The sequence below is a fragment of the Lagopus muta genome, chromosome Z (genome assembly GCF_023343835.1).
Source record: "Lagopus muta isolate bLagMut1 chromosome Z, bLagMut1 primary, whole genome shotgun sequence".
Taxonomy (NCBI): domain Eukaryota; kingdom Metazoa; phylum Chordata; class Aves; order Galliformes; family Phasianidae; genus Lagopus; species Lagopus muta.
In genome coordinates, this window is record NC_064472.1 from 50,905,082 (window position 1) to 50,931,195 (window position 26,114).

General features: G+C 40.3%; 1 protein-coding gene across 2 annotated transcripts in view; it reads left to right on the forward strand.

Moving 5' to 3' along the window:
* The first annotated feature begins 521 nt into the window (after nt 1–521).
* The window catches only part of ADAMTS19 (ADAM metallopeptidase with thrombospondin type 1 motif 19), a 159,657-nt gene continuing 134,064 nt past the window's right edge, over nt 522–26,114 (forward strand). For both annotated transcript variants that reach the window (XM_048931929.1, XM_048931930.1), the window contains exons 1-2: nt 522–701; nt 1,509–2,119. In XM_048931929.1, the coding sequence (XP_048787886.1) occupies nt 617–701; nt 1,509–2,119 (696 nt within the window). In that variant the 5' untranslated portion in view covers nt 522–616. The remainder of the gene's footprint in view (nt 702–1,508; nt 2,120–26,114) is intronic.

Here is a 26,114-nt window from a genome sequence, read left to right on the forward strand (position 1 = left end):
GTAGTGGCAAGCATTGGGTTTCCCTGAAGAGTGGGGTCGCAAGGAGCTCAGTACCAGATTACGGCAATAAACCGCGCACAAAGGGCCCACCACGCTGCACTCTGAACCAAGTACCAGGTCGGGCGCGCCGGGAGCAGGCAGCGGCTTCCCTCCGCGAGACATAGGGCCAGGGCGAGCTGCGCTCCGTGGGCTGGGGAAGGGCCCGTGCTCTAGGGGCCCAGCGAGGCTCGGCTGCACCCGGGGCAGCCCGGCCGGCGTCGCGGCGGCGCGGCGCGGGAGTAGTGCCGGGTGCCCGCCCGGGCGGGGCGGGGCGGGGCCGGGCCAGGGCCGACCGGGCCGGGGCCCGGCGCGTCCCGCCCCGTGGGGGTGAGCGGCGGGCGGGGGCAGCGCGGTCGCCGCCGCCGGGGCGCAGCTGCCCGCCCGCCGCCGGGCGCTGTGTGCGCACACGGTCTGCGCTGCCTGCAGCCCTCCTGCCGCCGGCGCAGGGCGCACGGACCCGCAGGCACACGCGGGGACTCGGCCCGCGCTGCCGAGCTGCCCGCCTCGCCGGGGGTGGCTGTGCTCCACAGGGTTCCACGCTCTGTCCTGCGCTGCCCGCGGATCCCCCGCAGGGCCGATGGGGAATAGTGGGAGGATGCGCCTGAGCCGCGTGTGCTGCGTCTTCTACCAGCTGTGCGTTCTGTCCAGCGGGCTGGCCGCAGGTAAGTGCCACCCCCGGTAGCCACTGCCCGTTGCGTGCGGGAGACGGCGGTCCTCAAGCGCAGTGCTGCCAACTCGGTGCTGTTTTCCGAGTGTATGTGGGGTGGGTGCGTGTATACAGCTACCCCGTGTATCTGGTTGTGGAGCTGTGTGTATGCGCGTATATATAAACACGGAGTGGCGTTGTGCTGTGAATCTTACGTGATTCACATTGTGATACGGTGTATGTGCAGTGCGTTGGAGTCGCCAGTGATGATAACGCGATGTGGTGGTATTGATGGAGATGCAGTGTGCGCGGCTGCCAGCGGTGCGTGCGCTCAGCAGAGTGCCGCTGGGAGGGCTCATGCATTTGGCTGCACTTTTGGAGTCACTGGGTTTTGCGAACTGTGCTAAGGACAAGGCTGTAATTTTCAAAGTTAGTGTTTTTGTTTGTTTGCTTTGTTTTGTTTTGTTTGTTTTGTTTTCATATATTTAGGGTTTTTCTATTAAAATGCATATATGCTTAAGCTGCAGGAAAAAATTGCCAATTTTTTGTCTAAATGAAAGTTTTGTACAACTCCCTACATGGAGGCGACAGTCGGAAAGAGGAACGCCCCCGGCGCTGCGGGCAGACCGGGAGCGCAGTCCACCCTGAGCCGAGCGGCACGGAGACCTCTGGCGGTGCCAGCCCGCCCCACCTGAGGACAGACGGAGGGGCCCAGTGGCGCCCGCCGTGTCCGGGGGCTGGGGGACCGAGGGAGTGCGCCGCGGGCTTCTGTCGGGCACCGCGGGGTACTCGCTCACGCGCAGCCTCTGCTTCCTTCCCGCAGGGCTCCATGCTTCAGTGGACTCTGAGGAGTGGGAGATCGTCTTCCCCGCGCTCTGGAGCCGGGGCCAGCAGGAGCCGGCGGGCGGCAGCGGCGGGGGGGGTGGCGGCAGCGCCGAGCCCGGCTGCGGTAACCGGAGCAGCGCGCCCAGCGCACCCGCGGCGCCCGGCCCGGCGACGGGCAGCTCTCGGGAAGTGCGCTCCGTCTCCTCCTCGGTGGAGGGTCCGGCGCAGGCCGCAGGGGAGGCGGCCGAGGAGGAGGACACCGAAGATGAATACGAGTCTCAGGAGTTTTACCACTGGCCCCCCCTGCCTCAGGGCTCTGGTGCCACCCCGCAGCTGCCAGCAACACTGGCCCCCCCCCCACCGCCTTTGGCTGAGGATGGAGACGAAGTGTTGCTGAGGATCCCGGCCTTTGCTCGGGAGCTCTATCTGCTGCTCAAGAGGGACAGCCGCTTCCTGGCTCCTGGCTTTGCGGTGGAGGAACGACATGGGGGCGACAGCAAAAGCCAACAGGGTACTACGCAAGGGCAGCCTGAGAGAGCTTGTTACTACAGTGGTGCTGTGCTTCGCTATCCAGGCTCCTTCGCCTCCTTCAGCACCTGTGGTGGATTGGTAAGATGACCTTGCATGTAGGGGCAGCACCAAGATCTCCATCCCAGGACCATCTTCATCTGCCACTTTTCACTTCTTTTCTTACCTGAGGTCCTCCTGAGTCCTGCCTGTTATCCCAGTTTTTAACCACTTTGCTATTCATCACCAATTTTTAGACCCACTCATTATTTTTATCAAATCTTACCTCCAGATTCACTTATTCTCTCAGTTCCTTACTTTTTTTTTTCTCTTGAATCTCTGTACGTTCCTGTGCAATGCTTACTTCATCTTTTCTCATTTATCATTAATCTTATGTTGTTCCTCTGTATGTTCTTGTAGTTTCCTGCCATGCTTAGTCACATTCCTTTTTCTCAGTATTCCCATCTCATCTCCAAACCATGTATGAACCTTTTATTCATCATTTTCATGTTCACGTTATTCTAATTTTTGGCCTACTACTTATCTTCTGCATCTCAGATTTCAGGCTTTTCTGTCTTTTGTACATCTACCAGTATCTTGTCTCCCTTCTTAACTTCATTCTTCCTTTTTTCTTTTATTCTTCTCATTCCTTAGTCCTTTTTGCTCTAACCCACAGCTTTTCCCTAAGCATGATACCTGTAGTCACTTCAATTTGTTACTCCATACCTTTCTTTACTTTCATTTCCTTCATAGAAGTACACCAGGGGTAAGTTCTCAACAGAAATATTGAGTCAGATCTTTTCTTGAATAGTTTTTTCTTCAGGACCATTTGACTTTACATTACCTATTTCATAAAAAATTTCACCTGCTATAATTTCTGTTAGATCACTCCTGATTTTTACCATGTAAAGGCCAGAAGTGGGCGCATTGACAGCAGTAGTAGTGATCCAGGCAGCTTCAATCCCAAGATACTTTGAGGTAGATGAAAAGATTAGGAAGCAGATGGGATGATGTAAAATGATGGCAAGATTTTGAACGAAACTAATAATTATTATTTTTCTCATTGTGGGATGTTATATAGCATCATGAATACATATGCCTGAAGCACTTCACAGAATGTAGAATACAAACAGTAATAGTGCTAGGGAGTTAACATCATGGTGACCCTGGTTTATTTGTCTGTTTTTATGGTGGGTGAATGTAAATCTTTACAGTCACATGGTAGATGCTTTCTGATATTTCTTTCTGAACTTGAACATCTAACTTATTCCATTGTTAATTCATGAAGATATGCCTGTCTATGTTTTATTTGCATGGTCCTGGAATGAGACTGAGTAAAATGTGGAAACTGTTACTGCCTATTCATTTGCCTCTTTGGCCTTATTAGAAACTCAAACCCCAAACTGAATGTAGTGGAGAGGGAGGATATATAGATTGACACCAAATAAAATATTGCCTGCACTTCTGCAAGGTGAAACTGCTAAGTTTCACACAGCTCTTAAGTGGTTGGCATCTAATTGTTGACATTTTGTCAGATTTTCCAAAGCAGGGTAGCAAAATTATTTGTGGAGATAAATATTGAAAGTCAGTTGTTTGAGAACAATCACATAAAGGTTTTTTGTTATGTTCTGCAAAAATGTTTTATGCTCCTTGTTCTTGTTATAATTATTTTTTCTACATTGCATGTGGTTTACGTTGGAGAAAATATTTGCAAAGAAATTGGTAATAAGAGATAACTATTGCAAATATCTGCTCAGAAGTGATTTATGTCATTGTGTAGCTGAATCTGTCCAGTTTAAAAACTGACATTTATTGTTTAAATAGGCTCCAGTGCCTTAGGAGCCCTCTTACTAATTATTGAAGAAAGCAGACTTTTCGTGGGAGCATAATTTTGCTTTCAGCTTATTGGCAGTCTCAGCATGCATTTGCTGAGATCATGTTTCCCTTTCAGAAGGCTACAACTGGAACACCGATAATGTTCTATGCATCTCAACAAGCTTAGAAGATGTTGTTGATATTGATGGTCATGTCATCATCCTCAGCCATGTAGTCTTGTTTGCAGTGAAATGAGTGAGCAGCTGTTGTTCTAGAGGGTGTTATTGTGTCAGGTACATAGTTGAAAAATTGCACAGGGATGCTATTTTAAAGTTGTCATAACAAGTCTTCAGTTATTTGTCATTCTTTATTTGGCCATTGCTTGGACTCTATAAATTGCTCTGTTTCCAAAAGTCTTAAAAAAACATCATATGTACATTGTACATCTGCTTCCTTTAGGCCTTTCCCTGCAAGAAGAGCCAGGCGGTATTTCAGATTATGTTTTCTGTTTTAAGATGTAATGATCCATTGAAACTTAACTCTACAAAATTTTATTGTGGTTATTTCCATTACAGTTTAATTTCCATTTTATATATAATGAAGTTTTAGAAAAAACATAGCACGGGTGTCCTGAATGCACTCTTATTTCATAGCCTTGTGAACTTCGAGTTAGGTTTGCCAGGTGGCATGTGCCTTGCAAAATTAAAACAGTGAGGCACTTAGTATATCTCTTAGCTTCCACTCTTCAGTTTTTCTTTTTGGTGTAAAATAGAGTCTCTGTAGACGAACAAAACTTCAACCTTACTTTCTGTGCTTTTCAGGTAGCATTTTAGTTAATGTATTTATTTGGCTGATAGACAGCAGTTATTGTGTCACACAGAAGGATAGCTGAAGAACAGTAGAAGCCAGTAAAATAGGTTTGGTACAATGGGACTATATGTACCCATTGCGGGGTAATGGCTGCAGGATGTATCAGAGAAGGTTTAGATTAGATATAAGGGAGAACTGTTTCTCTCAGAGAGTGGTCAGACACTGGAATGGCTGCCCAGGGAGGTGGTGGAGTCGCCGTCCCTGGCAGTGTTCAAAAGGCGTCTGGACGATGTGCTGCATGCTATGGTTTAGTGCTTGTGGCAATGGTGATGAGGAAATGCTTGGAGTAGATGATCTTGTAGGTCGTTTCCAACCTTGTGATTCAGTGATTCTATGTCACATCCCTGGAAGCATTCAAGGCCAGCCTGGATGAGGCTTTGAGCAACCTGATCTAGAGGGAGGTGTCCCTGCCTGTAGCAGGGCTGGAGCTAGATGATCTTGACGGTCCTTGCCAACTCAATCTATTCTATGATTCTGTGTGGACCCGTCACTGGGAAATTTGGCTGTAGGGATGGTTTTGAAAGAGTGTGCAGAATCTTCACTGAAATTAATATGTCATTACGTAAAATTTCACACCATCCAAATCAGGATGCTGGTGAGGGTTCCAACTTCACAGATTGGAGAGACTTCACATGGGGAGACCTGGCATGCCAGGGACATGCAGGAAATTAAAAAAAAAAGTCTAACATCAAACTGGCAGAAAGATAGAGGAATGTTCTTATGGATATTTTAGGCGTTTTCTCCCTTGAAATTGAATGTGGATGCATTCTGAATAGTTCACTTTAGTTGGATGAAGGACTGCACAGTGCTGAAGCTCCCCTTATTTCCTGCTTCACCGTTCTTGGGAACTTCAGTGGCATTCTTTTTTCTTGAACTGTTTTTCAAGAGCCAGTGATAATAATAGGAATGATAACATATTATATTAATAATGTGAGTATATAAGAGAAAAATGAGAAGTATTTTTCAGGTAATTGCTAAACAGATTCTCACTGTCAGCAGTGGCTTCATTTGGCAGCCTGTCTTAAGAAATGAAGGAAACGTAACTCAACTGATATTTTCTGATCAAACTGAAGACTGGGGATATGTATGGACTGTATATAAATTCTGTCCCTGTGACCTCACTGTACTCTCAGAGATCACATGATCCGTGGTGCAGCCTTCTACAAATCGTTGGTAAAATGCTCAGAGCTTCTTGCATCCCTTTGTAGCTGAATGAGGTTTGCTGAGTTCATCTGGGGATTCTGTGCTGGTACTGTGGGAAGATTAATATAGAGAGGTTTCCAAAAATTCTCCAGCTGTATGCCGACTGCCTGGTTGTTGTTTGTCATTAGCCAAATACCAGGATGCGAGCAGTTCTGCTGAATGCCAGTAAGACTGCTGTTTTGGGAGTGATGAATTGCAGAGCCAGACCATTAATTATCTAGAGAGTTGTTACTATGGCGTGTTTGTGTTTTGCTATAATATCTGAAATAAAAAAAAAAAAAAGCTTCTGAACAGTTGTAAGTAGTAATATAAATTGAATTGAAACTGGTGATTCTTTCAGAGCATATTGTAGCAGAAACTTACTGTAAACTTAGAATTAAGAAGTTTGGCTACTGGTTCTACTCTGCTGCTAGCATGGAAGTTGAAGTAGTCTCACTGCATTTCCCAGAAGAAAGCAGTTAACATTGCAGATGAATTCTTTATCCCCTACTTCATTTCAGAGAGATGTCAGTTTTTCTCTTTTCCTAGTAATGATGTGCTTAGATTAGTACTCAGGGCTAGGAGTTGATGAGTAGGGATTTCCCCAAGATATCATTTTTCCCTTACCCCTTCTTTTTCCTTTCGATTCTTCTCCTTTTTCCTGTTCCTTTAACTGAAGCAGTCTGTAATAAATAGACAACAGCTAAGAGCGAGGATTTAAATGTGTTTTTTTCATTCCTGAATCAGTGAGATATATGTGGACTGTTAGGAAATGCAAACAGCAGAAAACGTTACACAGAGGAGGGACAAGAAAATGCAGCTCTTTGCAAATATGCTGTTCATTGCTGTGCTTTGCTGGTTATAAAACTTGTATGGAGATCTGTCTAAACAGACAGTATTGCTGACAGGGTTAATTTGCAGGGCAGAAGCTTCGAAATTAGTCTGTGTGTTTCAATAATTTCAATAGCTGATAAGAATGCAAAGTGGATCATGGTATATCTACTGGTTCTGTAAATGTCTTTTGAAGAATTAGTATCAGATACTACTTACAGTGGAATTCAATGTGCATTTTCCCAGAGATTTGAGTGGGATTAAGTCATACAGCATCTCCAATCTAGTTCAGTGAAGGGTCTTGTCTAGGAAAGTATATATATACTTTTCAGGTTTTTTAGTCCTCATTGTCTTTCAAAAGCAGGTATTTCAAAGTCTTATCAGTTGTTTATAGACAAATAATTGCTGATGTACTACAGCTATACTGTCAGTATCGATTCTGCCAGTATCTGAAAAGAATGGATACCAGTAGTTATTTATCGTGATGGGATGTGCCAAGTATAGGATAATCACATTTTAACAAGTAATTTGATCAGTAATGCCTCACTTTACAATAAAATTGAAATAAATTAGGATGTGTAAACAACAGACTTATGTTCCTTCTTTTACTTATGAAATTCATATGTATTATTTCACTAAGGTTCAGAAAAAATCATTAAGCACCATTACAGGAAATAAATTCTCAGTTCTGACAAACACTGTGTTTTGAAGGTGCATTCATTGCATCTTCATTGGGACCCATAGGTTTATGGATGTTCATGTTCCTCAAGTGTCTGTGAAACTAATCTTCACTTACAGTGGCAAGGACATTGTTTTCCCGGCTCTACCTTCTAAACCATCCTCTAGAGGACTGTATGTATAGCAGTTGTCAATAAAGACTGAGGCAAGAAATTTATTGAATACTTCAGCCTTGTGCTTGTCCATTGTTAATTGCCTGTATTACTCATGGAGTGGTGAGTTGAGGGGGAGGAGGGGAGTAGGGTACGCCTTCTTGTACTTTCCTTTCCTGGTTTATGTACCTGTAGAAGCCTTTCATGTTCTTTGCATCCCTTTCCAAGACCAGTTCCAGTTAGGCCTTTGCCTTCCTGACCCCATCCCTACCCTGCCCAGCAGCATGTCTGTACTCCTCTCAAGGTACCTGTCCCTGCTTCCAAAGGCTGTTCTTTTTCCTCTCAAGTTTGAACAGCAGGTCCTGGTCAGACATGCTGTTCTCTTGCCTTCGTTTCCTGTCTTCCTGCACCTGGGCATGAAGAGCTCATGTACCCTAAGGAAAGTTTCTTTAAAGATCTGCCAGGTCTATTCTATTTCTTTGTTCTTGAGTGCATTGTCCCCCAGGGGTTTGTTGACTAGCTCCATGAAGAGCTGAAAGTTGGTTTTCCTAAAATTTAGTGTCCAAGAGTGCTGAGGATATTGGTTGATGTAATAGCCAAGGAAATTGCAGTGGTGTTTGAAAAGTCATGGTAGTCAAGTAAAGTCCTTAATGACTAAAGAAAAGGCAATGTCATATCCATTTTTAAGAAGGATAGAAAGGGTAACTCAGGGAACTACTGATGAGACAGCCTTACCTCTTCAGCTAGGGAAGAGTGTGGAACAGATCCTCCTGGAAGCTATGCTCAGGCACATGGAAGGCAGGGAGGTGATGGGAGATGACCCACATGACTTCGCCAAGGGCAGGTCCTGCTTGACCTAGCTAGTGCTCATCTATGATGTCATGAGTTCATCAGCAGACAAAGGAAGAGCTATTGATGCCATCTGTCTGGACATAAGTACGGCCTTTGAAATGATCCCACAAAACATCCTTTTCTGTAAATTGGAAAGATTCAGGTTTCCTCGGTGGACCATTTGATGTATAAGGAATGGATTGTAAGATGACACCCATAGGGTGATGATAAATGTTTCAGTGTCTGGATGAGGGTAAGTGGAGGTAATCCTGCCCCTTTGCTCTTTGTTGGTGAGACCTTGCCTGGAGTGCTGCATCCAGATGTGGAATTCTCAATACAGGAGAGACATGGACCTGTAGGAAGGGGCCAGAAAAATGATGGAAAACCTCCTGTATGAGGATGGGCTGAGAGCTGGGTCTGTTCAGTCTACAGGAAAGAAGGCTCTGGGGAGATCTTATAGAAACCTTTCAGTATCTAAAGAGGGCCTATAAGAAAGAAGAGGACAGACTATTTAGCATGGAAATGGTTTCTAAAGAGAAGAGATTTTTACTGGACATAAGGAAGAAATGTTTTATAAAAGTAGTGAAAAGTAGATAAAAGTAGTGAAACATTGAAACGGCTTACCCAGAGAGGTGTTGAATGGCCCATCAAGGCGTTTGAGGTTATTCTGAACGGGTCTCTTAGCAACCTGATCTAGCTTTGAGTGGTCCTGTTCATTGCAGGGCAGTTGGACTAGATGGTCTTTGGAGGTCCCTTCCAACTCAACGATTCTATGATTCTATGATTCAAAATTTGTGGTATTAATTTATACAAGTGGAATGACAATGATGGGTGTGAAACACTGTGGATATTCAAGATACTCTGACAAGACCTTTAAATTCAAGGCACTTAATTGAGTTTGTACAAAGCTGGAGGTTTTATTTTTTTATACTTTTCTACTGAGAACACCCTGACTTTGGAGATTGTCTCAGTACAAGCAGAATGAAATTGTACTAGAACAACAGAAATGTCTGTTGTCCTAAAATTCTGCACATATCTTTAGCTACAGGTATTTCAAACTGTTTTTTAGAAGAGGGAAAATATTAGCAATATTCACAGTCCATTTGATATACAAGGGCTATATTTAAACATTGCAAAACAAGGATTATAAAATTAAATGAAATTATCCTAGAGTCTTCCAGGGTAAAATAAAGTCCACTCTGGCTCATAGACAACCAGTGTTTTGGGATCATTAATGAAAGAAATGACATTCATGCAATAAATTGTGTGTTTATAGCCCCTCTTTAAAAAAACAAAAAAACAAAAAAAACAAAAAAAAACAAAAACCCAAAACCAGGACTAACTCAAGACAAAAGAATGCTAGAAATTACTGATTTTTTTCTGATTTTTTTTTTTTTACAGATACCCACTTAAAATGCTAAAATATTATTACTTAGGTTACTATCTGTCTGGTGCTGCATTGTGAGTGTGTTAAGGAAAATAAACTTTATTGAGAGATCAGAAATAAATTTATGAATGAAGGTACTCAGTGATTATCCTTAATGGAGAAATCACAGGTTCCCAGAGCTTTGCTTGGTTGACTTCCATTGATGTCTTACTGTGTTTTAAGTGTTTTTAAACACGCAATATCAAATTTATCATTAGTATTAATAGATGGACTAAGTAGGGCATGAGTGGAAATGTCAGTCCTGAATGGAAAGCAACTTTGATCTACTTCAAAAGTAGCTTTCTTGACCAAAAAAACATAGGAAAATCAAAATTTTGGCTTTGCAATTTTTGCATTTGATAGAAGAACTGATGAAGTGTGATGGTGCTTCTAGAAGAATGCCCTAACTTTCAATGTACAGGTTGAATCTAAGTCAGATTTGTTCCTCCTGGAGGTAAATAGCAGTTTGACCATTGGAAAAGGAAGAAAAGAGCAGCCAGACCTCTTGAAATTCTGGTCTTCAACATGGCAGTGCGAACAGGACACATCCATCTTCCTACAGAACAGCTTTATCTGTTTGTGTTTGTTCCCCTCTCTGTTACAATAAAATCTCTTCATTCTAATCTCACCTTGAATGCCTAATAAAACATAACTGAAAACATAGTAGAGAAGCCATAAATAATTAAAATCAAGGCTATGACTGCAGTCATCAGGAGTGACTGGAATATAAGTTCAATCAAAGCACTGTTTATAAACGTTGCTTTATCTTATCTGAGAGGTAAGTTAATGGAAAACAAAAGTTCAATTTTATTTTTTTCATGAAGAAAATGTTTACTTACTGTCATGAAGAAATAACAACAAAGATCTGTGTAAAGAGGAAGGACTGAAATCTTTTTATTTTCATGATTGAGCTCTGATGCTGCAGCCTGCTGCTCTTCATCTTTACCTTTCTGGATGAAATAGCATTTTGCTGTTTTTTTATTTTCTATGTCTGAGACACTTCTTACATGATAATAAAGATAAATCTTTTAAACATTGGAAGGGCAGTGTTAGTACACAGCAACAAGGTTTAGCAAATCAGTTTTGATTTAGGCCATGACTGCATTTGAGTTACAATGATCTCTGTTTTCTTTAGTATTAAGTATGGTAGCGTGCTATATGAGATGTTGGACCAAGATACCATGTGGTAGTGATTTCTTTATCCTTCTAAAAGCTCCCCTATAGATGTGTAATCATTCCATTCAGAGACATATTGGATTTGTGATTCTAAACTTGCTTGTAATAGCCAGTTTTTCTCTACAGGTCCTTAGTTTCAGTACTAAATACATCCTTTGTAGTATATTTCCAAGACAGAAAAGAAAAACATGCTATCTCCAGTGCAGCTTTATGTTAAAATTATGTAAAATTATGAGTCTTCTGATATCTCTACTCTTAATTAAGAAGTATGAAATTATTGAGATGATTTGGCAAGGCATAGTAGTGAGATGTTACATCAGAAAAACTCAGTAGGTCCATTAATTAAATGAGTAAAGTTTTGACCCTATAATGTGGATATAACTGCTTTAAAGGGAAAAAGGAGAATGACACTGTAGTGAGCCTCTTTCAACTTCAGCTTTTAAGGTTAGAGAAATTGGCATTTTCTCCTAGTGTTTCATTGTCTTTTATCCGTATCTCATTACCCGTACCAGTTGTACATTCTATTGCAAATATTTAGGATTTTTAAAATGAACATGTGTTCTCTATGTTGAAATAGTTGTGATTTTATGTTTTTGAATTGGTGTTCTTTCTTTAAAAAAGAAAAATCCTTGAACCTACAGGAATGGATGTTTGTTTTTGTAGTTTGTGATGGAAAAAAACTGGAATATCCACTGTTTCCAAGGGGTAGCACCATAAAAAGTAGGAGAGTTGGGAAATACAGAAAATTGCAACAGAAAGTATCTGCTCTGAGAGAATCACTGTGGGGTTGCTGATATCTGAGGATGTGTGAGTACCATTTTCTGAAAACATAGAGATAGGAGTAGGACATAGTGAGGGAATGATGCACATTTCTCTTTGTTGTGGGATAACACATCACTCATGTGATCATCACCATCTCACTGATGACTTCAGTGACATAGTTCTGAGGATTGGTTGATTGCTTCTTGTTTAGCAGAATCAGCAAATTAGTGGAAACAGTGTGAAGTATGCTGAGTGTGTGCATTTGTGTGTTACATTGCATATCCAGACTGTAGTTGGTCAAACTTTTATAAGTTAATAGCACATAATATTTATCTTAGATTGAAAATCAGGTGCTGCTTTAGCAGTTCAGTTACTCTTTTGCTATTAACTTCTTGTGGATTGGACAGTCTGCTCTTCTTGATTATTTCTATCACTTCTAGTAAATGGCATAGAAAAGCAAAGAAATACTATTTTTACTGTGATAAATCAATATTGTAACACTAGATTCCAATAATACATGTGTTTGCAAAGAAGTAAGTAGAAGTAGAATTTGTTGGAAGCCTGTGATATGAATGGTTTTCATTGGTCTGCAAGTACTTTGGTCAGAATTATTTTCCAAATAAGTTTTGCATCCAAAAATGTAGAAATGTGCCTGAAACTGGCTTGTAAAGTGATTTAGTCTCTGCGAGTTATTCTCCAACAACTGGATATGCTTGTTTTATGATCTCAGCTGTGCTACCTTAAATTCTCATTAGATGTCAGAAGTTTAACTGGGTCAAGTCAGGTCAAGCTTATTTAGATAGAGTATTAAGGAAAATAAAAATATTTTCTGCATTTGATGTTGTTAATTCAGCTGGGTCTGAATTCAGACTTCTATGATTTAGTACCATGTAAATATCCTCTTATGTTCTCTGGACTTATGGGGTGCTGGCTGGAAACAGTGTTCAAGTAATGGCTATGGCAAGCGCCCTCTTCTATATAAAATGTTAAGCTGTGCTTCAGCTCTGTTTAACCTCTTTGGTGCTCTTTTTGTCAAGTGTGAGCATGGATTAATATGATAATTAAGTTATAAACTTGGAAACTCAGGTGTAGCTCTGCTTCTTATATGAAGTGATTTGCTTTTCTTCTGAAGACTGGAATGGGAAAAAAGGGAGTGTGTGAGGGATAAAGAAAAAGCTGAATGAAAAAGCTGTTATTCTGAGTTACAACAGTGGATGAAAGGTGAGTTCTCGCTCTTAGTGTTTGCAGGGAACATAAAACCAGCAAATGTTAGGACGATGTTTAATTGTGGTCTTGCTGAATTTACTCTGTAATTTACTCTTAATGCACAGATCTGTCTGGATCTTACACTTCTGTTGTAAGCTCTGCAAAAAACTCTTCTAACATTACTGAAAAAGTTTTTTAAATCTTCCAAGCTTGTGGTCAGTTTGGGGTAATGAAATTGGTCGAGGATTTCTTTTGTCCCTCTGTGACAGATGGATCTCACCTCAAATGTTTCTGAAGTGATCTATGAGGGGAATGAGGGTGCAAAACTCTGTTGACTATTTGTATTTTTATGCAAGTTCTCTAGGTTTATAAAAGAGAAAAAAACCTTTTTCCAAAATGCGTTTTCTGTTTGATTAAAATAATAATTCTTGCAGAATCATTGGAAAATGTTCTTTCTTTCATGGGTGTGCTGGAACTTCAGTTTATAAGTGATCTTAAAAAAACAACAACAACAAAAAAACAACCAAGAAAGTAAATCAGTGGCAGTGTTCTATTTAATATAGTGTTTACTTGATGAGCAAGGTGAAGTAATTGTTAAAATCTTTTATCATTTGTTTATGATAACATGGTGGACATAATTTGCTATTTATTCAGTCCTGCTTTAACTGTACACATAAAGGCTGCATCCTGCTTGTTGAGGTATATCTTGGTTTTCAGTTTGCTTGTAGTTTATTTTATTGGCCTGAATCAGTCATATGTGGTTGGTTGAATGTGTTGCAGTACAGTTTTTAAAGAAAAATAAAATAAGGTTTTTCAGAGCATTTCAGACTGTAGTCAATAGGCATCTACCTCATTCATTAATCTGTTAGATTTTTGAAATGTGTCCTGATGTGCTGGCTGGAGTTCAGAGCTGCATATTGTAGTTTAGTGGTATTGTACTTAATGCTATGATGTATAAATTGGGTGAGTTTTCTGTATGTGGAAAAAATTGAAAAGGCAAGAAAACAAGGAATTACTTACTTAACCCTCAACTTACTGAATCTATTTAAGATTTCTGTGAGGGGACTTTTTGTGGTTTGCTGTTTGCAGAGTTGGGAGTCATGCAAACAGAGAAAACATCTGTTTAATGTATTATTATTCAGGAGACAAAATGAGAATCTTTGTCAGCAGTGTTGATATCTTTCATATTTTTCCTTTGGGTTAGCTTCCTTGAAAGCTGGCCGACGCTTCCTTCTGCAGTGGTGGCTGCTTCCTTTAGTTATTTTGGAAACTGTTCCTGAACCACAATAAAATCTGATTGTTGTGTTACTGTTAAACTGAAGTCCCCTTTGAGTTGCCATATTATTACCATACCTTGAATACTACATGGAATTGGGATAATGATAAAAATGATAAAAATAATTAGATAGCCCATTTAAGGAATGATAAAAACTTAAGAATGTGAAACCTGAAAATTGAAAGTCAGAAAACTGTGAAAAACTTTTTTTTTTTTTAAATCAGAAGCTTTTTTGGTTAGAGCTGCCAATATATACAATTTTTATGTTCTTTTAATAGAATTACAAATTCCACTTTAAATAAATGGATTTCTACTTAAAAGTAAGTTTTTCATGGAAGCAAAGTATTTTCAGGAGTAAAGTAAGTGCCATTTCATGAGTTGTGCACAGACATTGCCCTCTAGGTTGCCTTCTTTTTACTAACTCCAGCTCAAATTATTCTATTACTATTATTATTTTAAGTGCTTTAAAGTTCTGGATCCAGTTCTGGATGTTGTGCATATTTTGATATCTGCACCAGTGATGAAGTCTGGCTTGACAATAGGCCTCTTAATTTATTCCTGGTTATATTAGTCAACACTTACATACTTATCCTGAACAAATACAATAGCTTTAGAATTTAAGCTAGTTTAAGTAAATTTTTTCAGTGTCTCTTCTATGTCATAACGATAGTATTGGTGGATGGATGTAATCTGCCTTGACTTATGATATGGTCCCACATAACATCCTTGTCTCTAAACTGGAGACACATGAATTTGAAGGGTGAATGACTTAGCTGATAATGAATTGATTAGATGGCCATATCTGAAGGGTTGTGGTCAGTAGCTTAATATCTAGGTGGAGATCAATGACAAGTGATGTTCTTCATGGGTTCTTACTGGAACAGGTTCTGTTTGATATCTTAATTGATGACATAGACAGTGGGTTCTTGCGTGTGCCCTCAGTGATTTCGCAGTCAACACCAAGCTGAATGGTGCAGCTGACGCTTCAGAAGTGCAAGCATTGTGAAGTCCAACAAGGTCCAGTGCACCTGGATTGGAGCAATCCCAGACATGACTACAGAGTGGATTGAAAACAGATCTGCAGAAGGACCTGGGGGTTCTGGTGGATTTCAGTGGATGACAAGCTCTCCATGAGCCACCAGTGTGCACTTGCAGTCCAGAAGGCCAACCGGTCTGCATCAAAAGAGGAGCGACCAGAAGGGTGTGGATGATGATTGTGTCCTTGTGTTCTACCCTAATGAGGCCCCACCAGAAGTACTGCATTCAGCTCTGGGGTCCACATGATAAGAAGGGCAGGAACCTGTTAGAGCAGTTCCAGAGGAAGATGGCAAAAGTGATGAGAGGGCTGGAGTAGCTCTCCTATGAAAACAAGTCTAGGAATCAGGGCTTGTTCAGCTCAGAGAAGGCTCCAGGGAGAGTTTATATGGCCTTCCAGTACCAAAAATTGACCAACAAGAAAGATGATAAGAGATTTTCTTCTAGGATAAGTAGATACATTACATTTTAGGAGGAGTTTCTTTACTGGGAAGACGGTGAAGCACTGGAAAGGGTTGGCCAGATAAACTGTGGATTTCCTGTCCTTGGAAGTGTTTAAGGCCAGGTTAAGGGGCGGTGGGGGGGGGCCTTGAGCAATCTGCTCTGGTGGAAAGTGTCTCTGCCCATGGCAGGGGGTTGAAAATAGGTGCTTTTTCAGGTTGACCCAAAGCATTCTATGGTTCTGTGAACACATTGCCTTTTGAAAACAGGTTTTAAATATGATAATCTTACCACAAATGTAATGTAAAAACTTCATGTTTTAACAATGGCTTGTAGCAAATGGATTAGAAATGCTATCTGGATTATAAAATTAAATCACTCTTAAAAAATGCAGTAAACTTTCTATGCCTCATGAACTTTGAATTGTGGATAAGAAAAATAAGCAAGAGCATATGCCCATGGTAAGTTCGCATTTCTTAGGATTTTTTTATTTCTGTGTATAAATCCTGAGGTGTTAATAATTTTAGATTTATAGTTTTAATGGTACCTATGGAATACTTTTTATCAGTGAAAATGTAACAGTGTATTTGAAAGTAAATGGAGTTTCATGTACTGTGAACTCAAAATACGCGTTTTCCTTATATTGTATAGTTCATCACTCTCTTTCCTCTTCTTTATTTTCCACTTTTCTCTCTGTATGAGTGAGATATAATGTAAACATTTGGCAGACAAATAAATACATAGTTCTGGGGAAATACATCTGTTGTATCCCAAAACTGGATACCTGCGGTCTAGTAAAATAGAAAGAAGAAGGAAAAAAAATAAAACTTATACAGTAATTAGTTAGCTGTATCATAGAACTGTAGAATCATAGAATCACTCAGGTTGGAAAAGACCCTAAGGATCATCAAGTCCAACTGTGACCTAACCATACTACGGTAACTAACAACCCTCCTCTAAATCATGTCCCTGAGCATCACATCCAAACAGCTTTTAAACGCATTCAAGGATGGTGACTCAACCACCTCGCTGGGGAGCCTATTCCACTGCTTAACAACCCTTTCTACAAGAAGTGCTTCCTAATATCCAACCTAACATGTAAAACGTGTTACAACCTAATGTGTAACATGATAACAGGAAGAAAAGACAATATTTATCCTTCTGGCAAACATTCTCCGAGTATATATACTTACATGTAACTACAGTTGATTGTTTTGTAGATGTTGGAATGGAAAGCAAGATTTTAAAGTATGACTTATGTCAAAATTTTAAAATATAGCCACTGGTTTTGAAAGTCTGTGGTTACTGTTATTCAGTATGTACATGTGCATTCTGTAAACTGAATTAAGAATACATAAGCACAAGTTTCTTGGCCAAATTTATGTTTCAAGTCAGTCACAGAACAAGATTAGAATTGAAAACCTCAGAGAAAGGCAGAGGATGTAATAATAAAATATATAAAATACATAAAATAAATAGAATTGGACTAGAATTTAGAGGTCAGGATAGTATCAACTTAGCACAACGCCACAGCCAATTACATGCTCCTTCCATGACAAATGATGAGGTAGTGATGATAGGCAGTAGTGTAGACCAGCTCTTATTACCAGAACAAGGGCGAATCTATCCCAAGAGCTGAAATTGGCAAGCTCTCTTGCTGAATTTCATGAGGTTCCTGCTGACATACATGTATTTCATATGTGTATGTTGGGTAGAACTAAAATGAATCAATGTGAATGATCTCCATGAGACCTTCTTGTAGTTTAATCCCAGCAGGCAGCTAAGCACCACACAGTCACTTGCTCTCTTGGCCCAATGAGATGGGACAGAGAATTGAAAAGGAAGAAGTGAGGAAACTTACAGAATCACACAATTATGGAATCACGGAATCAGATAATTGTAGGGTTTGGAAGGGACCTCTGGAGAACATCTAGTCCAAATACCGTGGTAAATCAAGTTACGTAGAGTAGGTTGCAGAGGAATGTATCCAGGTAGGTTTTGAATATCTCCGAAGAAAGCTCCACAACCTCACTGGGAAGCTTGTTCTCTGTCACACACAAAGTTTTAAGTTCTTTCTTGTGGTAAGATTGAACTTCCTATGTTTCATTTCATGCCTACTGCCCCTTGTCCTGTCTCTGGAAATAACCAAAAAGAGCCAGACCCCATCCACTTGACACACACCCTGCAGATATTTATAAATGTTTATAAGATTCCCCCTCAGCCTTCTCCTTTCCAGGTCTCAGGTCTATCAGCCTTTCCTCAGAAGAGAGGTGCTGCAGACCCCTCATTATCTTTGTAGTGCTCTGCTGGACTCTCTCTAGATGTTCTCTGTCCTTCTTGAACTGCAGAGCCCAGAACAGTACTTACGTGGCGTTCTCAGGGCAGAATAGAGGGACAGGATCACCTCCCTCACCCTGTTGGCCACACTTATTTTAATGCACCCCGGAGTATCACTGGCCTTCTAGGCAAGAGCACACTGCTGGTTTATGGCCACCCTGTTGTCCACCAGGACAATCAGATCCTTCTCTGAAAAATTCCTTTCCAGCAGATCAGCCCCTGACTTGCAGCAATGTGAGCAGTTATTCCTCCCCAGGTGTGAGATTGACTGGAGAGTTGTGTGGAGAGGATTCTCACATCATTCAACAAGGACCAGCTCCTCACAGCTTTGTATTATCAGCAAACTTGCTGAGGGTACTCTCTATCCCTTCATCCAGGTCACTGATGAAGATGTTAAACAAGGTCAGATCTAGCACCAATCTCTGGGGAACACTGTTATTTACAGTCTCCAACTAGGCTGCACTGTAGGTTATAACCGTCTTAGTTCTGCCAGTCAGTTTTCAGTCCACTTCTCTGTCCATTAATCTATTCCACATTGCCTAAACTTAGCTACAAGTATGCTAAGGGAGACAGTGTCAAAAGCCTTGCTAAAAGGCAAAATCCACTGCTCTCCCCTTATCTACCCAGCCAGTCATGACATCTTAGAAGGCTACCAGATCGTTCAAGCATGATTTCCCCATTGTGAATCCCTGCCAACTTCTCCTTTAAAGATTTACTAGGTGAAATGAGTGCTGTCAACACAAGCAAAGCAAAAGGAGAAATTCATCCACTTCTTCTCATCAGCAGATAGATGTTCAACCACATCCATAAAAGCAGAGTCCATCATACCTAACAGTTGCTTGGGAAGACAAGTGAGATACTCAGAATAATATTCTTCGCTCCCTCATTCCACTTTGCTTTTATTGCTGAGAAAGAGTTTGTATGGATATGCCTCTCATCATTTTGGGTCAGCAGTTCCAACTGTGTCCATTCCAACTTTTTGTATAACCCCAGCCTCCACACTGGGCAGCTGGAGGGGCAGCTGGAGAAATAGAAAAATCCTTGTTGCTGTGTAAATACTGCTGTTTTACTACTAAAATGTCAGGCTTCTTTCACCATTATTTTCAAAAAAATCCAGAGCATAACACCATGCCAGCTACTATGAAGAAAACTAACTCTGTCCCAGCCAAGACAGACCCTCCTCCAGCTTCAGTAAAGATGCCTGGGCTCCTATAGACTCTCTTCCTTAGTAGCACAAATCATCATGGGGCACAACAGAATTATGTGACCTATATTTAGACACAGGTTTGGTTGCTGTCTAGTTTTTAGAAAAATAGACTATGTAGCAAGAGTGGCACATCTAGCCGTAGAAGCTTATAATTCATATTATTATTACTCATTTGATGTTGTTTGAAAAATTTGAAAATTGCACTTTGAATTGCCTCATGGTAGTAGTTTTGAGTGAGTTATTATTAAAGATACTTCAGTTTAGTGAGTTTAGTAGATTTAGACTTGTCTTTATGGAGAAAAAGAACAACCTACATTCAACTTGTACAAGGGACTGTCTGTGTAGGGTAGCAATTGTTTATAAAGGTTTCTGTAGTTATTCCAGAAGGAGTCGTATTGAGAGCTATAAGGTTTCACTCAACAAGAGAGTCCTATTTACCTTTTGCCGTTTATTATTTTGAAATTCAAGTGCAGTAGTGCTTTTGCAGTTTTGTTTTCTATGTAGAAAATATGCTATGCCTTAATGCAAGGCTTAAAAGAGATTGGGATGTGTTCTGAGTTTTAAAGCACTGAGCCTATTCCAGTGTTTTGACACAACTAATTTGACTAAAGCAAAGTGCAGTCCAACTAGACTTATTGGAAATTGCTGCCAAAATAGAATGTACAGTAGAGTCCATTTTCAATGTGCTATTGAAGCAGTAAATCTGTGAAAAGAATAACATCTGTTTAATTTCAGTAAAACTCTTTATAAAGTTTGTGTGTGTGGTTTTTTTTTCCTCTTTTTTTTTCTTTTTTTTTTTCTTTTTTTTTTTTTTCCTCAAAGAATCTATGAAAGCTTATGATGTTGTATAGAATCTGATTGCACATTACCTAGGGCAAACTTACTTTTCACCACCATATCTAGATAGTAATGTGTTGAATGCCTTATAGCATGGAAAAAGAAAGTACTGTCAAAGACTACCTGACAAGACCAAGGAAATTCAGAGGGTAAAAAAAGAGTACTTTTAAAAAAAACCTGTATGTCAGATGTAACAGTGACTTTAAAATAACAAATTGAAAGTAACAAATGATAGGAATTATGTTTTTTCTAATATTTCTGTTACATGTTCGCTCACTGTTCAGTGCTTTCCTACTTTAATTGGAGACTTCATTTTCATGGTATGATTGTTCTGAAGTTGCACTCTCACAAGTGTAACCAGCAGTGTGAGAGAGAGGATTCCAGTAAATTTTGCCTGTTTTTCACTTTGATCATAAAAAAAGTATTTAATCACAAACAACTTTTTTTTTTTTTTTTTCCTTGATGCAGTATTTTCCAAGGGCAAAAAAAAAAGGATGCTGGAAGCTTTTGGCCAGTCCTAGTCAGGAGGAACATGGTTTTGAACAGGAGAAAAGACTGTAGGCAGCATGTGTGGACCTGAACTGTTTTAGTGGTAAGTTCAGAGCTGGGAGGCACAGGAGAATTATATAGACTAAAGGCTGGTTGGTGTAGACAGCTTCAGGTGTGACTTACTACATTTGCAGATCTTAAGACTGACGACAGCTGGCAGTGAATGGGAGGAGGAAATGATTGTGTATGTTTGCTGATCACAGGAACCATTATGAGCTATCAGGTATGATGGGTATGAAAGGAACCTGTAGTTGATCATCTATATTAAGTGGTGACAGAGAAAATTTATTCTCATTTCACACAGCTATATTGAAATGAGAGCTGCAAAGTGACTTCCAGTTCTGTTTACTGATGCTCAGAGTAAAGAATTCAGTGGTGGCTACAAGGATAATTGTAGCAGTAAACCTGTTTAAGCAAGCAGCAATTGAAGGCAAGTGTGTTTATCTTCATACAGCAGAAACAATATGATTGCCTTTTATAAAAACAAAAGAGTGAGTGTCAAGGAGCTTGGAAAGCTGGCCAAGATGTAAAAGAATGCCAGAATCAGATATGTCTAAAATAATGACCATGAATAAATAAATTCAGAAATGATTTCCAATTCTGAGAAGAGAATCTGAAACAGTTTTTAAATGGTAACCACGTAAGCCAATCAGCAGTTATATTGAAATTGCATTAATTAATGACAGGAACAGATGAATATATTACAAAGAAGTTTAAGATGGTGGATTTGTACTACCAAGGTAACTGTAAGAAAGGGCAGACTCTTTAGCAGTATGTGGTGATAGAACAAGGGGAAATGCCTTCAAGCCCAGGAAGAGTAGATTTGGATTACATACAAGGAAAAAATCTTTTAAAATAAAGATGGTGAGGCAATGGAACAGGTTACCTAGTGCTGGGGGTTGATGCCCAGTCCCTGGGTACTTCCAAGATGAGGCTGGATAAGTCCCTGGGCTACCTGATCTAGCTGGGGTGTCCCTATTCACGGCAGGAAAGTTGGACTAGATGGTTCTCAGAGGTCCCTTCCAATTCTGAGGATTCTATGATTTGATGATAAAGTTTGTATTTTATGAAATCTTAAACATATATGGGGCTCTACTTGATCTGTAGACCTATAATCTATAATACAAAGGGAAATTACATTAGTTCTACTAGACATTCTCATATTTCATTGACTTTTTTCAACAATAGAGAACTTAGGCAGTGATAATTAAGATGGTCTAATGAGAACTGCAAAATGTGTGCTGAGTTTGACAGAAAATCAGATTTTATTTATCAAGTTGAGTTTTAGTTGAATCTGACTTTAATACTGAAGATAAATTTGTAAGAAAACCTGTTACTTCATGAATGATAGATAATTCTCTTTGCTTCCATGTCTAGAATAAAAATATGAAATGGCTTTTTATAACTTCTTGATGGTAAGAGAAGATCTCTAATTTACTCTATTAAGTAAGTCACTAGAGGCATCAGCCAACTGTTCTCTCTGCTGCGGCTTCCTTCAACACATTACAATTTTCTCAGGAAAGTATGCACAGCCTGTTCTAACACTGAGTGATCTTATCAGTGCTGGAGAAATTCAGATGATAAAGTAGGTAGCCAGTGGTCTTTTTCTGCTGGGGTTTCTCCACTTTTCCAGAATGCTTTTTAGTGCATAAGCGCAAATTTTCCATTAATATAGATGGTACCCAATCAGAATCCCAGCAAGAGTTTCTAGGGGAGGGGAAAGGGATTTGCACACATAATTTCAGTGTTCGATAATTAGTTTATTTGTTTTACTGAATTCTTCTGGAAATCAAATGGGACGCATACACTGACTTTTCTGGAAATTGACAAGAGCAAAATAGGTGGACTGTGTGAGTGATGTAACAGTATGTGCCTACAGACAGTTTATATTTTCAATAAGGTGAAAGAGCAGAGAGGTTTGATTTAATTTGTCCAATCTGTCTGTGAAGAGATAGTTACTTAAGCCTATGGCTATTGAAGGGACTTCTGTCAGATTTCTGAGTTTCACAGCTGATTCCAGTGACATTTGATTTTAAAACAATACAAGGAGTTTAGGAGGAACATGTGCATTTGTGCAAAAATGCATTCAGTGAGATCAGAATTTATGTATTTTTTTTTATCAGCAATTTCAGGTGCAGTAAATAGCTGTTTACTAGAGAGTAATATAGTAGTTAGTCTTTAGTAAAACAAGATTTGTGCTAGTAGATAGGGATGGGGAACAGAATAAGCCCTGCATGATCCATGATGACATAGTTTTTGACCTGCTCTGAAAGCTGGATGCTCACAAATCTATGGGGCTAGATGGATTGCACCCTAGAGTGCTGAGGGAGTTGGTGGGCGTGGTTGCCAAGACACTCTCCATCGTTCGTCAGTAGTCCTGGCTAACTGTGGGTGTCCTGGAGGACTGGAGACTGGCAAATGTGACAGTCAACTTCAAAAAGGGCTGGAAAGATGATCCTGGTAGCTACAGATGTATTAGTCTCACCTGAGTGCCCAGGAAGGTTACAGAATGGGTAATCTTGGGAGCCATCATGGACCAATTAAAGGCCCAGTAAGCATGGGTTTAAAAATGGCAGATCCTGTCTGACAAACCTGATTTCATCCTATGACAAGGTAACTTGCTTAGTGGATGAAGGTAAGGCTTTCGATGTGATCTACTGTCCCCTAAAACATCCTCATGAAGAAGCTGGTTGCCCACAGTTTGGACGGGCATACACTCTGCTGGGTGAAACACCAGCTGGATGGCTGGGCCCAAAGACTCGTGATCAATGGAGTTAAATCCAGCTGGCGTCCGATCATGAGTGGTGCCCCAACGCTTGGTACTGGAGCTGCTTCTATTTAACATCCTTATTAATGATCTTGGTGAGGGCACTGAATGCACCCTCAGTAAGTTTGTAGATGACACCAAGTTGGTAGGGAGTGCTGATCTGCCAGGGGATACAAAAGACACTACAGAGGGACCTGGACAGACTGGATTGATGGTCCAGTGTTAACTGTATGAGTTTCAATAGGGCCAAGTGTTGGGTCGTGCATTTTGGTCACAACAACCCCAGGCAACTCTACAGGCTTGGGGAGGACTGGCTGGAAAGCTGCCTGACATCTTGGTGCCTTGGTGTACTGATTGTCAGTCAGCTGAATATGAGCCAGCAGCGTGCCTACGTGGCCAAGAAGGCCAATGGCATCCTGGTGTGTATCAGGAGTGGTGTGGTGAGCAGGACTAGGGAAGTCATCCTGCCCCTGTACTGGGCATTGGTGAGGCCTCACCTTGAGTACTGTGTTCAGTTTTGGGCACCTCAATAGAGAAAGGACATTGAGCTGCTGGAGCAGGTCCAAAGAAGGGCTACAAGGCTTGTGAAGGGTTTGGAGAATATGTCTTCAGGAGAGACTGAAGGAATGGGGCTGTTCAGTCTGGGGTAAAGGAGGCTGAGGGAAAACGTTATCGCTCTCTTTTAATATCTGAAAGGCTTACAGTGAGAGCAGGGTTGGTCTCTTCTCACTGATGACAGGTGACACGACGAGGGGAAATGGCCTCAAGTTGCGCCTGGTTAAGTTTATGTTGGTTATCAGGAAACATTTCTTTACAGAAAGGATTGTTAAGCACTGGAATAGGCTCTCCAGAGAGGTGGTTGAGTCACCATCCCTGGATGTGTTTAAAAACTGTTTGGATGTGGTGCTCAGGGACATGATTTAGTGGAGGGCTGTTATAGTTGGGGTAGTATGGTTAGGTCATGGTTGGGCTCGATGATCTTTAAGGTCTTTCTTAATGTTAATTTTACAGTATCTATTTATGATGTTTTTGTAGTAGCTGAAGAAAAATACACCTTATCATAGGTGTACAAGATGTATCCTCTATCTTTGAGGACAGTGTATTGCATCTGTGCAGGCTGGTTATATCTTGAATGTTCATTTTCTTAGATATGAGATGGAAATTTCTCAACATGACATACAAAAATCCCAATATGTTTTTTTCTCATGGTTGAAATGCTGATTATAGCCTGACAATATAAGGTACTCTGGAGCATTTTTATCTAACTTCTTATAAAATCTAAGTCCTTTTGGTTACAATTGAGACATTTCCACAGATGCCACAAATCACAAATGTAAAAACTGGCCATATAACTTCAGATATTTTTACTCCATGAATGGCCAGTGGGTAAAGAAACCTATCCAGAATTTTTGTGTGTCTGTTTTATCTTAAAAATTCAGTTTGCAGTATAGAGATTTACATTCTAATCTTAGAAGCTCATTTTATGACTTCAGAGTTTCCAGTGTCTTTGTGGAAGAAGAATAAGAACTTCTCATTCTACAAATAAGCACTAGTTGGGACCATTTGGTGGAGTAGATTTTTGTGTAGATGTGTGATTTTTGCATAAAATATATGCTGTCACCAGCTTCCCAGCTGAAAATCAGTTGTCTTCTCTTAGCTGCTTTTTGGCAAAGTATCTTGGAAAAATCCAAGTCTTTCAACACTCAGAACTGAATAACTAAAATTCTGAACTTGAAAGCAGTTTGAAAAGTTGCTTAAGCTTAATTAAGAACCGAAGAGTTTAATTTGTGTTTTTTTTCAGCTAAAATTAAGACTTGATAGCATTGTTAGAATCATGATACTGACTTTGATCTGTAGTTTTAAAACCTGTTTCAAGCAGGACACCAATATGCATGTTAAAGGTTACTTAATAATTGAAATCTTTAATTTCTGAGGCATTTTATGAAAGTACAAATCTGTAGATTATCACAATGTGTTTTAAAACTGGCAAGCACTGATCTAGTAAAATAAAAATCGTCTTTGTAACTGTATATTGTTCATGTTCATACCACAGATGACATTAATATTCCTGTGAGATCTGAGGATCTAGTTCATCTCTCACATTAATATTTTGGCGCTGATAGATGCAATATTTTGCATCTGATACAAGTTAATTTTCCTTGTGATAACATTGCTGTTTGCCTTAGGCAACATGGTGAGAGTGTGAAAAAGCAGAGCTTTGTACAGCTGGGCCTTGCACACTGATTGCTTGCATCCACTTCACAGAATAGCAGAGAGAACTGTGGGGAAGACTTTTATTGAGATCATGACAAGGCAATATTATGCCCATTTACTACTGAAATCTAATTTGTGGAATCCATAAAAGCACACAGAAAAAGCCAGACAGAAAGTAGGAAAGGTGTAACACCATAGGAGTCTTATTTCATATGAGAATGAGGAAATTTTTAATCTGTGTGTTTTGGGGAACACATCCTCATTAGATACGTCTGTGTAGATGGAACGTCTGTGTACTTGCGGCTGACAGTAATAACCCACAGGAAGGAGATGGGAATTTAATTCTGTATTACTTCAAGTGTTGTCAGCAAGAGCACTGTGGTTTATTTCAAGTCCTGCTCTTGTTCAGTAGATTTTTAAAGTCATTATTCTTTTAGATGTCTGTATTGGGTGCAGTCACCTAGGTATTAGGTGCAGGCACCTGGACAGGGCCTGCTGGTCTCCT